Source organism: Notothenia rossii, assembly GCF_949606895.1.
Source record: "Notothenia rossii genome assembly, chromosome: 3".
Lineage (NCBI taxonomy): Eukaryota > Metazoa > Chordata > Actinopteri > Perciformes > Nototheniidae > Notothenia > Notothenia rossii.
Genome location: NC_136901.1, coordinates 58,862,894 through 58,878,747, shown reverse-complemented (window position 1 = coordinate 58,878,747; position 15,854 = coordinate 58,862,894). Strand labels below are relative to the sequence as shown.

At 44.3% G+C, this 15,854-nt stretch overlaps 1 protein-coding gene and 1 long non-coding RNA gene across 3 annotated transcripts in view; one reads left to right on the top strand and one right to left on the bottom strand.

Moving 5' to 3' along the window:
• Positions 1-5,594, top strand: part of LOC307033403 — a 6,048-nt gene extending 454 nt beyond the window's left edge. Inside the window, exons 2-4 of one of the 2 annotated variants that reach the window (XR_013806495.1) lie at positions 673-746; positions 4,104-4,226; positions 4,394-5,594. This is a non-coding gene — a long non-coding RNA (uncharacterized lncRNA). Of the gene's footprint in view, positions 1-672; positions 747-4,103 lie in introns of both variants that reach the window. The other variant, XR_013806496.1, reaches the window with a different exon arrangement.
• A 1,384-nt stretch (positions 5,595-6,978) lies between these two features.
• LOC307033400 (uncharacterized protein) lies at positions 6,979-15,806 on the bottom strand. Its single transcript, XM_079671858.1, has 4 exons — positions 13,814-15,806; positions 10,984-11,042; positions 10,828-10,893; positions 6,979-9,205 (listed from the first exon to the last, which is right to left on the bottom strand). The coding sequence occupies exons 3-4, from the start codon at positions 10,863-10,865 to the stop codon at positions 8,698-8,700; spliced, it is 546 nt and encodes a 181-aa protein (XP_079527984.1). The 5' UTR covers positions 10,866-10,893; positions 10,984-11,042; positions 13,814-15,806; the 3' UTR covers positions 6,979-8,697.
• Positions 15,807-15,854: the final 48 nt, after the last annotated feature.

Genomic DNA, 15,854 nt, shown 5'->3' with positions numbered 1-15,854 from the left:
GGCAGCCAGGCAGCAACTTGACTTAGGTCGCCCAATAAACCAACATGTCATCATGTTTGGATGATTCAAAGAAAGGTTTTTGCAAATGTATTAAACATGCCTGCATATCACTAGAATGCTATGAAATCATACATTCCTAAAAAGCCAAATTGATGTCCACTGAAGACAACCATCACCACATTTTTGGTGTGAATCAAAAGCAGTGGTCCAAGAGTTTCAAATGACAACTCTCAGAATGTTCCTCTGCTACGTCCGGAGCAGAGCAACCTACTGAACTAAAGCAGAATTTGAGATGAAGCTGAAGTTTTTTAGATCAAATATTGAGAGCAAAACAAAAAAATGTGGAGGATCAGCAACACTCAACCAAAGGCTTTTGACATCATTTATATAGACGTGGGTGAAGAAACATTTCAAATTCTGCCTTAAGGTGTTCTTTTCTTTATTCACGGTGTGAATTATCAAAATTGTACGGACGGAATCTTTACAGAGAAGGATTACATTCAGCCCCTGTGTGAGGGGGGGGCAGTGTGGGGTGCTGAGATCTCCTTTAATGGGCACAAAGCCTCCTCAGTGTGACTGACATCAATCTCACACGAGAACAATAAGTAAGGAAAAGACACACGCCTGATGCTCATGTATTCATGTGTTCATGTGTTCATGTGTGGTCCTCAGGACCTGCTGTGTGCCAACGCTCAGAGACAGATGGACCAGAGGGACATTGTGAAGGTGTGCAAGAAATGGACCCGGTAGGAGCAACACACACACACACACACACACACACACACACACACACACACACACACACACACACACACACACACACACACACACACACACACACACACACACACACACACACACACACACACACACACACACACACACCCTTTCGTATTGCCTCTCCTGTCCTCATTTTTGTCAATTTTCTCTCTTCGAACTCTTTGTTTAAAAGTGTGCCCATAAAAATAAAACTGAACATTTAAAAAAATCCCTCCCTGGTGTTCCCTGATAAACGGACAAATAATTAGATTAGATAATAAGATTCACCTTTACTGTCATTGCATAGAGTTCCATGCAGGCCATTTCATCCAACCATACAGGAAGTGTCAATACATTCACATAACAGATCAATGTATATCAATGATTAAATATGAATGAATGTCTTTGGATAAGGTGCAGATTTAGAGCACATACATATAGGGAGCAGTGTTTAGGCATATATAAGTCACATTCATTTGTAATGATTATTAAATACAGATCTAATCATTTGTCGATGATCATTAGCAATGCTCTGTCTTACATAGCAGTGGTCTGCTATAAAGAAATACTAGACCTTGGAATGTCTTCATTGACCAATCAGAATCGAGCATTTAACCCTGCCGTGTGATAATCTATCGTAGGGTCCTGAGTCGAGACATCATCCTGTGTGATCTCAGGGTCATCTCAGAGCACTTTCACCACGTCCTTGATGACATCACACACTTGAGTTTTAGCACTGTAGCTCTTAGATGTGAGAGGGAGCTTTTATTGGTAACTCATATTTATGAACTGTTTTTGACAAGTATGAATATTAAAAATGACCGTATTTCACCTCAAGCAATCACAATCCTAACCTGAGCAGAGTTCCACCCTTAAGGGAAAACCCTATTTCTAGCATAAACACTTCTTGGAAAAAGTGAAGGTCATCAAAGGGCAGAGCTGTCCTCACGCTAACGTCTACTGAAAAACAGTACAGCAATGTATTCATGTCGTGTTTCCTCTGATTGTAGTGGAATGTTCAAGTGTTCTGTAAATCACGATTAGCTCATGGCAGTCACAGATATATATGATTATATTATACATACATATATCTCAGTAGCAGCTTGGTTTGGTCGCTGATGGTGAGAATCCTAACTTCCTCTTGGTGTTGCAGCAGGTAGCATAAAGTGACGCTCTGCTGGTCAGCACACGGCAGCCTGACGCTGGAGGAGAGGAGTGCTAATGTTACACAGTGTCATATCCAGGTCCCTGGTCCCAGATCAGGCTTGTGAAGCTGTTTAAAGCTGGAGGGACATGAGAAAGAGCATGGAGGGAGGAGAGGAGGAAATGCAGTATTTATTTACAGAGGAGTCAAAAGTCTTGGGGGCACCGGGTTAGAAGGACTTTCACATGACCCTTACACACTCACACACTCACAGCAGCCCCCTTTGGGACCAGGAGAACATGCTTCCCAGGGTCCATTTCACATGCAGGGGGAGGGGGGCATATGGAAGATAAAGGGGGGGGGGGGGGTTGGGTGCTGTGGGGTGAAGGAGCTAAGAGTCAAAACCACAGCAGCACACTCTTCCATGATGTTGGGTACTGACCTTGCCTTTATTTCCTCCCAGCTGGATTTCTGAACTGTCTTGTTGAGAGTACAGTAGCTGTGTTGCCATGTCTTTGGTCTTGTTGAGAGTACAGTAGCTGTGTTGCCATGTCTTTGGTCACAAAAAGGATTCTGTAGCAAGTATTGCATGTACAGCATACTGATGTATTTTCTTGCCTTTCAGTATGTAGCCATAGTGACAACAGGTCACAGGCATAGACCTGTAATATTTGTATTATCGTCATGTAACTCTTCAGATTGTTCGGCGACCTCTTGGATAGAGCGTTTATAACACTCGTATTAAAAAAGCTAAGAAACACCCCTAAACCCTAACCCCCCCCCCCCCCCCCCCCCCGCACAGCTCCCGTGTTTCTGACCCGGTCCAGTGTTTCACTCAGTGTACCGCAGCATTGCCATTTTTGGTCATTGATATAAGGAAGCACTCTTACAGAGACTTTAATGTGCTGCACTTGGTCTGTTTAGCTCTCCAGTCAGCTGAGAGTGAGCCGGACTATGTTTCATGTTTTTGGTGACTCTACTTATGAAAGGAGTAACATGAAGAGAGGGCTTCCTGTGTGTGATTTAGAGCCAAGGGGAAAGAGAAAGAGGACCATATTAGGCAATGTTTGGCTCAACTGAGAGATTACACACACACACACACACACACACACACACACACACACACACACACACACACACACACACACACACACACACACACACACACACACACACACACACACACACACACACACACACACACACACACACACACACACACACACACACACACACACACACACACAGTCCTGTAGACTACGACTGTGAGGTTAGCCTTCACTGCGACTCACCCTTCCATCACCATTTTCTGATAGCGTTATTCATAAGACCTGCATTTAAAAAGTGATAAAACCTTAGTTTTTTTTAGCTGATGTGTTTTATAGAGGAGTTATTATAGAGTGAGTGTGTTTGAGATCATATTGCTCCTGTCATAACTCTATACAGTTTCACTCATTCATCTTCAGCTGTGAGAGACAATGTAACTCTGACTGAGGCCTGTTCTCACACACACACACACACACACACACACACACACACACACACACACACACACACACACACACACACACACACACACACACACACACACACACACACACACACACACACACACACACACACACACACACACACACACACACACACACACACACACACACACACACACACACACACACACACACACACACTGGGAGAGGATTAGTTTGTTGGCTTAATTTAGTGAGGGCAACACTTCCTGGGAACAGACTGTGGGACTGTTCTTTCGTGTGTGTGTGTGTGTGTGTGTGTGTGTGTGTGTGTGTGTGTGTGTCTCCTCTCCTCCTCTCCTCTCCTCCTCTCCTCCTCTCCTCTCCTCCTCTCCTCCTCTCCTCTCCCTCTGCTATCTTTTAAGTGAGTCTCTCCCCACTGTGACTAGAAAAGGAAATGAATGCAGCCAGCGAGATGAGGGGGGGGGGGGGGGGGGGAGGGGGGTATCAGTGTGAGTGATCACAGACTGGAGAGGGAATGTTTATCTAAAGCAGCAATCCCATTTTCCATGATCCCAAACAGAAAGGCTGGCTCAGGCCTTATATGGGCAGGCTGGAGTCTCTCCCTGGCTCTCTGATGATACGGAGGATAACAGTGGGACTGCACATCAAGCTTACAGCCAATGAGAGCACTGCAGTTTATTTAAACATGTGTAAATATCTTCCATCAGGTGTTGAGACTGGATACTGGACATTCTGCAGCTTGCACAGAGGGTAAGAGACCCTCTTCAGGCCTCTACACAGAGATGGGGTCTGCACTTTAGACCGACGTGGTTCCAGAGAGAAGAGTTCCCGTAAGCAGTTTAGAAACAATATCTGTACATACAGTTGATATGATGCCCATGTTTCAGAAGAACATGACTTTAATGGTTCTGCTTTGTTCAGGGCTGAAATGAGACTGTAGGAGCTCAGCTGTGTGTGGTGTAAAGTCTCTCTCTCAACAACGTGTGTTTCATTTCAGATGTCAGAGGAAACAGGGAGGTGAGTAGAGTGTGTGTGTGTGTGTGTGTGTGTGTGTGTGTGTGTGTGTGTGTGTGTGTGTGTGTGTGTGTGTGTGTGTGTGTGTGTGTGTGTGTGTGTGTGTGTGTGTGTGTGTGTGTGTGTGTGTGTGTGTGTGGTGCTTTCTGTGATCTGATTGGTCACGTTAGTCCTCTGTTAACTCTTGTACTTCATGATGCTTAGAGAAGTCTCTTGATTCTGCTGTAACTGTAAGAGACTGTGCGAACGGTGTTGAAGTGAAATCAGTATAGAGACATGAGAATCAGAAACAGGTTTATTGGCGAGTAGGTTTACACAGACGAGGAATTTGTCTTGGTGTACATGGTCCATACATAAACACAGTGAAGACGATAAAAGATAAATAATAAATAATAAATAAATAAAAACAAGTCCTTTTTTGCATTGTGCTGTGAAACATGGTTTCTTCACTGTCTGTCCTCCAGCTGACTTCGTGCTCTTCCCTGCGGCCCAGGGTGCAGTGCTGCATCTCCGGTCAGCTGGTAGTCTGAGATGAAGCACTGTAGCTCGGGACGGAGGATCGAAACAGCGGGGGGGGTTGATCAATGTCACAGGATGTGGTTTCTGTTTACATCCAGACCTTAAAATAAGTTGAGGAAATAGGACAAATGTGAACGTTTTTCACCTTCCTATATGCTGTAAATATTTGTATTACATGTAATATATTGTATTAATATGTTTTTGTTTTTTTAAATAATTGAATAAATAACTTAATGTCAGCATGCTAAACCTGTAATATTTCAGACATCTGTGGTTAAGGAGTTTAAAGGACGATGATTCAGTCTGCTCGTGTATGGAGCCCAGCTTCACGGCTGGGGGGGGGGGGCAGATCCTGAGCTGATGTGAGGAGGGGGGCTCTCTGTCTTTCTCCCCTCTCCCGGGGTCCAGTTTTCCCAGGAATCCCTTGACCTATCAGAAAGTGGGATTCCTGGAAATACTGTTCTTGGGGGCGGGGCTTTTCATCCCTTCCATATAAAGGGTGTCACGTGTAGGGGGAGTGATCATGTTATGGGTTTATGTTGAAGTAGTTTGACTGTTTTTTGTGTTTACAAATGAAAGCAACTATTGACGAAATGGAGATCAAAGCCACATTGTGAACATTGTCATAACTGCTGGGGATTCAATAAACATTACAGTCCAAGAAATCTGTATTTATTGTCAATTACTGTCTGTATACATATTCTGCATTCAGGGCATGTCAGGCTATTAAAGACAGGAATAAGTAGTCCCAAAGTTGGATCGAGTAAGAAACCAAACACACCCTGCTGAACGACTCAATGAAAGTCATCTTCAAATCTTCATCCTTGAGCTCTATTTCTAAGCTTTGTATGCACTCTGACCACTGACTTGCAAAAAACAAGTCTTAATTGTTGAAAAATGTAACAAGGTTGTTTGAAAGGAATTGATTTGTGATGGAAGAAATATTAACGCTCTGCCACATCTTCTTCTTCCTCACTCACACACACACACACACACACACACACACACACACACACACACACACACACACACACACACACACACACACACACACACACACACACACACACACACACACACACAGAAGCTGAGGAAGAAAAGTCTGTCGGGGGTTAGAGAGGAAAGAGAGGAAAACACAATTCTGCAGCACCCACTTTTCCTTCTAATGCATTTGAAAGTATTTGAAGTAGTATTCAAGTATTCATTTCTGAAGGACATTATGTCCGCAAGATTGCAGGATCAAATCCCGACTGTGGCAGTATTTAAGTTTAGGATATATAAAACCTGTAGGTCATAAAAGTGCTGTTACCTGTTCCAACTTGAATTCATTAGAGACATTGACTGAACAGGTGTGTGTGATGCTGTTTGATGTTAATACATAGCACCTGCTGCTCAGCCAGTCCATTTCATGTCTTTTCTATCCATACTTTATGAATATTGCAGTTATAGAAAAAGAATACAAAGTATCCACAGAGGTTTGCAGGCCATGAACCCTAAAGAGGGAGGGGGGTCCGTCCAGGGACTTCTCAATCTGGAACAGGACCAACCCTCAGCCGGGCCCTCAGTCGGACCCTCAGCTCTGTGTCTCCCATGGCTTTGGGGCTCTTATGGTTCGTGCTAAAATAACACAACAATTTAAGCACACTGATAAGCTGCTTTAAGATATTCATACAGAGCCCAGCAAAATGATCAGTTTCTCTGCTTTTACTATTTATAGGTATGTATTTGAATCAAATGTACTTATTTTTATTTGATTCTATAATCTGCTGACACTGGAATGGAATGGCTGCCGTACATGTAGAGAAAGAGATTTAAGAAACATGGGGAGTGGTCTCAGAGCTGTACATGTAATCCATTTATAGATACTGTGAGCCCCCTATGTTTATGTGAACACTGTGATTAGCTGGTAAGGGTGTATACTAGTGTTGTAGGTGAGGGGACAGGGAGGGGCCCAGGCTGAGCGGGCACCAGTGGCGGACTGGCCATCGGGACGTCCGGTACCAAAGTGGGTCGGTCGGACGATGTGGGATAAGTCACTAGCACCCCCCCCCCCCCCCCCCCCCATCATGATCATTAAAGGGTTCTCAAAGCTGGTGAAGGTGAAGCTAGTTTGAATGACTTTGTATACTGCAGGGTAGCTTGTGGATTTACTCCAGGTGGAACTAAAGTCTGATTTAACACTTGATTATGTTTCACATCATTCATCCACATCTGTGAAGTAACTAAAGGTATTGGTTTAAAAATGCAATATATACCTCTGAATTGCAGTGGAGTAGAAGTACAAAGTAGCAGTAAGGCAAGGCCAGTCTTATTATTTTTAATTGTAAAATTGTAAAATAGTGCAATAAGAGTCTATATACAAGTGATTGGAATATGATATATTGGATCAATAAATTCTAAGTAGCAGCCAGATGAATGTTATGGATGTTTCAACAGGTGTTTAACAGTCTTCTGGCCTGTGGGATGAAACTGTCCCTGACTCTGGTGGTTTTAGTCCGGATTAGGGATGGGTACCGAGAACCGGTACTAAGTCAATACCGGTACCTGATTGGACGGTATCGGTATACCGTTAAGCCGCTGGACAAACGGTGCTGCTATCGGTATATCTGTTACTTCTACTTCCTTAGTTTAGCTTTAAACCATTCTGGTTTGTTGGGAACCCTCATCCCGTGTGATGTATCCGGTTTGAGACCCCTCTGATTGGCCACTGTAAATGCCACTCCTCATCTCTCTCAACAGCACTCTTATTATTGTTGTGAGACTCCCGCAGGCATGGCGGACAGAGCGAAGCGATCGAAGGTCTGGATGCACTTTTAAAAAATGTAGTGACGATAGTGCAAGGTGCAATCTATGTACTCAATTAGTTGCTTGTAAAGGGGGTAACACAAGCAACTTAATGAAGCATTTGCAAACGAGACACTCATTGAATCTTAAACGGTGCTAGCGATACTGCTAGTGCTAATAGTGCTAATAGTGCTAGCGGGCTTCAGCCGCGCCGTGTGTAAATGTGACCTGAGCGGCTCGCTGGCAGGTTAGCTGCTGCGCACGGGTAATATGTTTTGTTTACCTGGGTGCAGTCTTGCAGGCACATCGCCTTAGTCTTTTTTTAGTTTATTAACACCAAATTATTGAAAAGTATCGATAAGAGTATCGAAAAATACCGATACCGATAAGCAGTACCGGTACCGGTACCGGTATCGATAAAATCCTAACGATACTCATCCCTACTCCGGATGCTGCAGTACCGCCTGCCAGACGGCAGCAGACTGAACAGTTTGTGGCTGGGGTGATGGGGGTCTTTTATAATCCTGAGGGCTTTCTTCCTGAGCCGCTGGGAGTAAAGGTCCTCCATGAATGGCAGCTCCGTCCTGGTGATGTGCTGTGCAGCTTTCACCACCCTCTGTAAAGCCTTACGATTGAGGGCGGTGCAGCTGCTGTACCAGGCCGTGATGCAGCCAGTCAGGATCCTCTCTCTCTGGTGCACCTGGAGAAGGTCAGGATCCTCTCTCTAAGGTGCACCTGTAGAAGGTCAGGATCCTCTCTCTCTGGTGCACCTGGAGAAGGTCAGGATCCTCTCTCTATTGTGCACCTGTAGAAGGTCAGGATCCTCTCTATGGTGCACCTGTAGAAGGTCAGGATGCTCTCTGTGGTGCACCTGGAGAAGGTCAGGATCCTCTCTCTCTGGTGCACCTTTAGAAGGTCAGGATCCTCTCTCTATGGTGCACCTGTAGAAGGTCAGGATCCTCTCTATGGTGCACCTGGAGAAGGTCAGGATCTTTTCTCTATGGTGCACCTGTAGAAGGTCAGGATGCTCTCTATGGTGCACCTGTAGAAGGTCAGGATGCTCTCTATGGTGCACCTGTAGAAGGTCAGGATGCTCTCTATGGTGCAACTGTAGAAGTTGCAGAGTATCCTGGAGTCCATGTTGAAACTCCTCAGCCTGCGGAGGAAGAAGAGCCGCCGTCGAGCTGTTTTGGTGATGGTGTTTGTGTGAAGAGTCCATGTCAGGTCCTCAGTGATGTGGATACCGAGGAACCTGAAGCTGCTGACTCTCTCCACCGTAATCCCATTGATGGCGATGGGGGCGTGTCCCTCTCCCTGCTGCTTCCTGTAATCCACAATCAGCTCATTTGTTTTGCTGACGTTGAGATGGAGGTTGTTCTCCTGGCACCAAGATGTCAGGTTTTCGACCTCCTCTCTGTACGCCGTCTCGTCGCCGTCGGTGATCAGGCCGATGACGGTCGTTTCGTCAGCAAACTTCACGATGGTGTTGGAGCTGTGTGTGGCCACGCAGTCGTGTGTGAGCAGGGAGTAGAGGTATCTCAAAATTGTACTTAAATGCAGTACTTAGTTAATTGACGCTGTTCAATGATAATGTATCTATGATTTACATATCTATAATATGCTATTATTTAAGTATCTTTATTGAGCATAGGTCTCGCCTGCAGCATATAAACATAAACTCAACAGCAAAAGCTATCCAACAAAATCACAGATTTCAGTGTTTGATAATACGTTGGATAAAACCAACTGTAAATACACACACTGATAGACCGCCACCATTACATTAGCATAATGGCTATGTTACAGAAGCTGCAGACTCTAACTCCACTTTTAAAATGACATTTTATAGACAGTCTGAAGCCGGGTCTGCATTCACTACTTAGGTACAGTGATAGAAGTACTATCAGCAAAATGTATATAAAGAATCAAAAGTAAAAGTACTCCTTGTGCAGTATGATGCACTTATATGTGGTTGTATGTGACACTGCTGCTGTAACACAGTTAGCAAGTGTAGTCCTCTGGTGTCCAACCTATGGGTCTGGCCCTGCAGAGGGTAAGTAAATAAATAAATCAACCTTGAGTTTGGCAATAATAAAATGTACCACAAAGAACTATGAAAATAGAAACAACTAGGCCGTGGCAGTGGCTCAGTCAGTAGGGGCTTGGACTGGGAGCTGTAGGGTCTCCGGTTCAAGTCCCCGAACAGACCTAACATATAGAGTGTGGACTGCTACTTGGAGAGGTCCCAGTTCACCTCCTGCCCTGCCGTGGTGCCCTTGAGCAAGGCACCGGACACCCCCCTTCCCCCCTCAGCACTGGCGCTGTGCACTAGCTGCACACTGCTCCTGGTACTAGACTCCTGGTACTAGGATGGGTTAAAAGCAGAGAGAGAACAAATGTCACTGTGTGCTGTGTGCTCTGCATGTGTGAGCATTAAAGAGGGTTTCATCCCTCCCAGTCTATTCTAAGCTACAGGTATGATGTGTGACCACCAGGTGGCACAGTTGGAGCTGCACTCAGGCCTTCCTCTTCCACAGACTTCAGCCCTGACTGAACTGTACTTCATGCTGCTTTTTTTTGGGCATGTGTCCTTAATGAAGGAAAGCCTCTGTGTGGACAGGGTACACATGATGGGATGTTTGTATTCTAACACATGTCAGAGACTCCAACATGTCAGCCAGATTCTGTTTGATGATCTCCAAGGCAGTCAGCTCAAATATTTTTTCCAGAACCTGAGATAACTACGAGTGTGTTGCTGTTTTCTTAGATAAAAACAACTAAACAGTGTATTCATCTAATACTCCCAACTTCCTGTGAGGCAAAAGGTCAAGAGAACATGATCAAGTAAAACCGATCCCAGGCTGAAGGCTAAAGGAGACATGAGCAGATGGAATGGGACGCAATGCGGAGAGAGACAAGATGAGACAGGCTGAGCTGCAGAGAATCACTGAGAGCCCCGCCCAGGAGCTGCTACAATCTGAACTGTAGTGGAGTAGAAGTACAAAGTAGTATAACATGTAAATACTCAAATAAAGTTCAAGTACCTCAAAATTGTACCTAAGCACAGTACTATGTAAATGTACTTAGTTACTTGCACCCTCTGATTATTATTACCCTCTGATTATTGAACTCAGCGGGGAACACTCCGTCATGAGGACGTCTGACAGCCAGACTCTGAACCTAGAAGAGAAGTCTGAAGGAGATTAGCTTTCAGGTGAAACCGTGGCTGTTTTTCACCTTCAATTATCATTGAGAGGAATGCAGGAATACCTGAGGCTTCTGAGGGAGTGGCCTCCTTCCTCAAGTGATCTGCCTCAGTGTCCATTATCCTGCACACAAGAAAGACAGAAGGAGGAAGGAAGGAAGAAAAGAGGGAAGGACACAAGAAAAGGAGCAAAACAGCAGTAACGGAGGGAGAACTGTTAAAATAATATTTGTGATTTAAGCAATAAGCAACACACTATGTCAGATACATGAGCCTCAGAAATGGACAGGAATATGTTGTTATTGACTTTGAAACAGAAGAAGCCACCTGTGTCTCAGATGATAGACATGTGTAAAGAGTGTACATATGAGGGATGTACACAGAAGATCTCCACAATGTTTCAGGAGGAAACCTACCATCTACTCCACAGTTTCTTTCATGTGAAGTTACCTTTACATGTGATATGATGCATGTTATACAGAGAGTTAAATAGCCGAGCAGTAAATATAGGCACTTTAACTGCATTAGCACCCTGCCCAGTGTTATCTGTTCAGCAGAGCCTTCCTCCGGACCAGCAGCATTCCACATGTCCTACTGTGGACCAATAGGAGAGGAGGCGTATATCCACAGGTGTCCTTTACACTGGGGACATGTCCCCAACACTTTTTAAAACGGCACATTTTGTCGTGACTACTTTTTAAAAGTATAACTCGTTATAAGTGTTTTGAAAAATGGTTACAAATGTAATAAACAAGAACACCGGTTTATTCTGCACAAGAACATGTTGGGAACAGTTCATAAGTCCACACTTGATGGGTGTATTCCTGGGGACCCAAGATGTGCAATTTGGACATGTAAGTAAACTTGAAATGTAAAAACAAACATTGCCCCCTCTTTGCAGCAGCAGGGCGCAGGCACTTTCAAATGAACTAATTTAATCTAAATGGAATTGCTCCTTACTCTACTGAGTCTGTAATGACCCAAAATCAGGAATGTGGTTTGGCTTGTTTTACAGTCCGGTTTACCAACATGTCACCTTTTTAACAACATGTGAGTTTGCAGGTGTGTTTGTGATAATTGGCTTCCTCAATCCTTTCCCCATGCCACACACTCTGTATGGTGGTTCCTAGGACAATAGTCTGTAGCCTGACACTGTACATATAACAGAACACACTTCAAATGAGGAAGTATTCCGCTCACTTTGTTGGAGGCATACAGAGAGATGAACTGTGTGAGCTGTACACATTAGAACGAGTCAAAGGTCATCTTCAGGTGTTTAAGTCTCTCTTCACAGTAGCAGGCTAAAGGGAATATGTTAACAGGCTGCACATAGTACCAATAGTTTTATTTGGACAAACTGGTATGACGAGTGACTTCGGAGCGTAGAGACAGGACAAAGCTTGTTCAGTGTCAACTGAACCGCAGCCGGTTCAATTGTTCAAACATGTTGAACTGCAAAGTCCAGCCTGAGTCCACACGTCTCCATGATATCTGTAATGGAACAGGCAGTGGATTTCCAGCTGCTTCATGATTTCACACCAGCACATTTACTATTTGGCATAATGTGGATTTAGAAATCATTTCAGCAGAGCAGAGTCTCTGGTGGAACTTATCAGTGAGAATCAGAGACTGTATAAAGGTGAACCAGTTGAACATGACGTGTTCAGACCTCTGTAGTGTCAGTCTGTTGGAACAGGAGGGAAAGCTTTGACAGAGGAGTGGCCAAGCAACACACACACACACACACACACACACACACACACACACACACACACACACACACCCTGGGTTGATCAAGCCAACAGCAATTCAACTAGCTGGGTGTGGTCCTCCTGAACATTCTGTGACTCACACACACTCAAACTCACTCACTCACTCACTCACTCACTCACTCACTCACTCACTCACTCACTCACTCACTCACTCACTCACTCACTCACTCACTCACTCACTCACTCACTCACTCACTCACTCACTCACTCACACACACACACACACACACACACACACACACACACACACACACACACACACACACACACACACACACACACACACACACACACACACACACACACACACACACACACACACACACGTATTATTTAGTATACATGGGGAGGTCTTTGAAAGCAGGGTGGGGGGTTCTTTCAATTTGACTTGTGAACCCTTGGTGCCCCCCCCCCCCGCACTGGTGTCACCAGTGTACAGCTACAGGTCACAGGTTCAAGTCAGACCCTGCAGTGTGAGTGTGTGTGTGTGTGTGTACAGTGACGTATGTTTGACTCACACACTCTCTCTCTCAGAACGTCACTATGATCTCCGTGATTCAAACCGCTCCGTATCCTACCAAGCCACATTATGTGGATACTGCAGATCTTTTATTCTTGTGCTGTAATAAGGACTTTTTGACACAAGTGTACTAACCAGTCATTCTTTTAAAGACTACATTTTATATTCACAAATATATCCCTGCCTTTTTTTGCAGTCTTTTGTCTTGATGAGTATCCAGGTATGAGTGGGATTGTTTTATCAAAAGCATTCACGATTCTCTTGTCAAAGAGATTCCCGTTCCAAGAATGCAGGGTTGTTGGTTGTTCCTAGAGTCTCTAAAAGTACAATGGGAGCCAGAGCCTTCTCTTATCAAGCTCCACATTTGTGAAATCAGCTTCCAGTTTGTGTTCGGGCGGCAGACACCCTATCTGTTTTTAAAACTCAGCTTAAGACCTTCCTTTTTGATAAAGCTAATAGTTAGGGCTGGCTTAAGTTTGCCTGGAATCAGCCCCTAGTTATGCTGCTAAAGGCTTAGAAGGACCTCTTCTCCTCCCTTTGCACTCCTATCCCATAAAAGCATTACAGTATCTGGGCCTCATCAGGAGTCTCTGTGTCTGTTACCTGGCAGGGTGTCAGCACGGAAGGTTATGTCTGGATCCTGAGTCGTGCCCGTCGATGTGGTCCTGAGTCGTGCGTGTGGTCCTGACTGACGATCACCTTACTATCCCTTATTATGCTATTTTATTATTTAGCTGCACCTGGAATATTGTTGGAGGTTGTAGGGAGGCGTGTGGCGCAGTGGGCTAGTGCGTTGGTGCCCGTCCACACTACAGCTTCAAAAAAAGCTTGCCGGCGGGCGTGTCTGAAACTCGAACAACCAATCACATGAATCTCCCGCCCCTGACACACAAGCAGCGGTTTGATTGGCTAGAGCTTGTACTGGCATATGATTTGATTGGCTGACGCTTCCACCGAAAGCTTCAGAAGCTTCAAAATTGAACATTGCTCAACTTTTGCAGCCTGAAACGCCAGGAAAGCTCCGCTCTGCTACCCACAAGCCAGTGTCCCCCTCCCCCACAGACGAGGTCAGTTGTAAGGCCTACAGTGTTCTCAACATGGAGCTTCCAAAGCACAGGTTCAATGCTTATGCTAACAGCATACTTCAGTTATTGGTTCTTCTAAAGAAACATTTTAATACCGATGTCAATTTAAAATAATTTTGAGATAAGATTTAGTTTATTGATCACAATTTGGGAGGGAAAAACAGATCGGCGTAACAAAATAAAAATATTTAACAAAAGACAATAATGCATCCCTTGCAATCCGGCAAGCTAAATACTTTTCAAGCCACTGTTTATATGCATGTCAGTTTTACATATATGTACATATAACCAATATATATCACTAAATGAAAATCTATTTTAATCACAGACATCTCTGATCAACTTTAAACTGCTTCACATGTTCAAACCCTTCACATTATTTGGCCAACAAGGAATGATGTGTGTGTAACCTGTGGAGCTAACCGTAACCCCCGAGCCTCACAAGGGACCCGTTGAACCTAAACTCAGAAATTCTATATAAAATGTCGCTGAAGAGGAACACCATTCCTCCACCCTGACAGTATACGACATGCTTTTTAACATTGGACTTGATTTCCACCAGATTGTTCTACAATGTCACTTGATAAAGAAAATCTATCCCCAAACCATCCTGCTGACATTTTCTTTGGAGATGTTTTTTGTTGTGAAGGTGCTTGTGTATAGGAGTTACAAATGTGAATACATTATAAGCTTGTGAATGTTTAATTCATAAGTTATGAATTTTATTTCTATGAGATTGTTTCGTTTAATATTTTTGAGTTATGTTTCCCAACACTTTCCAGTTGCACGTCTTTAGGCGCGCTCACACAGGAGTACTTTTCCCGTTTAGTTCCGATAGTTCCTGGGATTTGGCGTTCACACCAAAAAGATAACTTTTACACCCTTTTCAGTCCCTGCTAGAGAGGTGGTACTTTCCTGGGGAGAAAAAAGTTCAAATTTCTGAATTGCAAACCACGCCCCGTAAAACTCGTTTTGTGAAGCTGCCATTGTATTTGCTGGCATTAGCATTAGCCCAGCGCACCAATGGACCGAGACTAACTTTTGGGCAACACAAAATAAAATATGGGAGCGGTGGAGATGAGGTGTCGGCGCTCTGGCGATTTACTCTGAAGGCTTCAGTAGAAGCTGCTGGGACTCCCTACTGAAGCCAGTCCCCAACTCGATGGAATTCGGGTGGCAGTATACGCCGTGAAGTTGTTTGCGGCCTGCCAGTACACCCAAAGCAGAAGAAGACGAACTGACGTCAGCGGCTTCATCTGCGTAATCTTCCCTCAGGGAACTTATTCCGGTGTGCCTCCCCTCACAGTGATGATGCAGTGACGTGCACAGTGGTTGTTAAGGACATTATGTGTTTGTTGTCCTCAGGTATGTTTGTATTATATTTGATTACTCAAAAATAATGTTATCTTGGCAATTTCTTAATTATTCTCCAATTCTGTAATATGTATATATACCAACAGTGATGTGAGCAGTGATATGCGACGTGGATGTTAAAAGGACCTGATTTGAGGTTGTCCTCAGAATAAATGCCAGAGAACATAGGAGATGCTTCGCTGTCC

What these genes read in the sequence shown, in the direction of transcription:
- LOC307033400 (XM_079671858.1), bottom strand. Translation starts at nt 10,865, where the DNA reads ATGACGGAGTGTTCCCCGCTGAGTTCAATAATCAGAGG. An exon ending in CTGAGTTCAATAATCAGAGG is followed by an intron (nt 9,206 to 10,827) that starts GTAATAATAATC and finishes GGCCACACACAG; the next exon opens with CTCCAACACCATCGTGAAGT.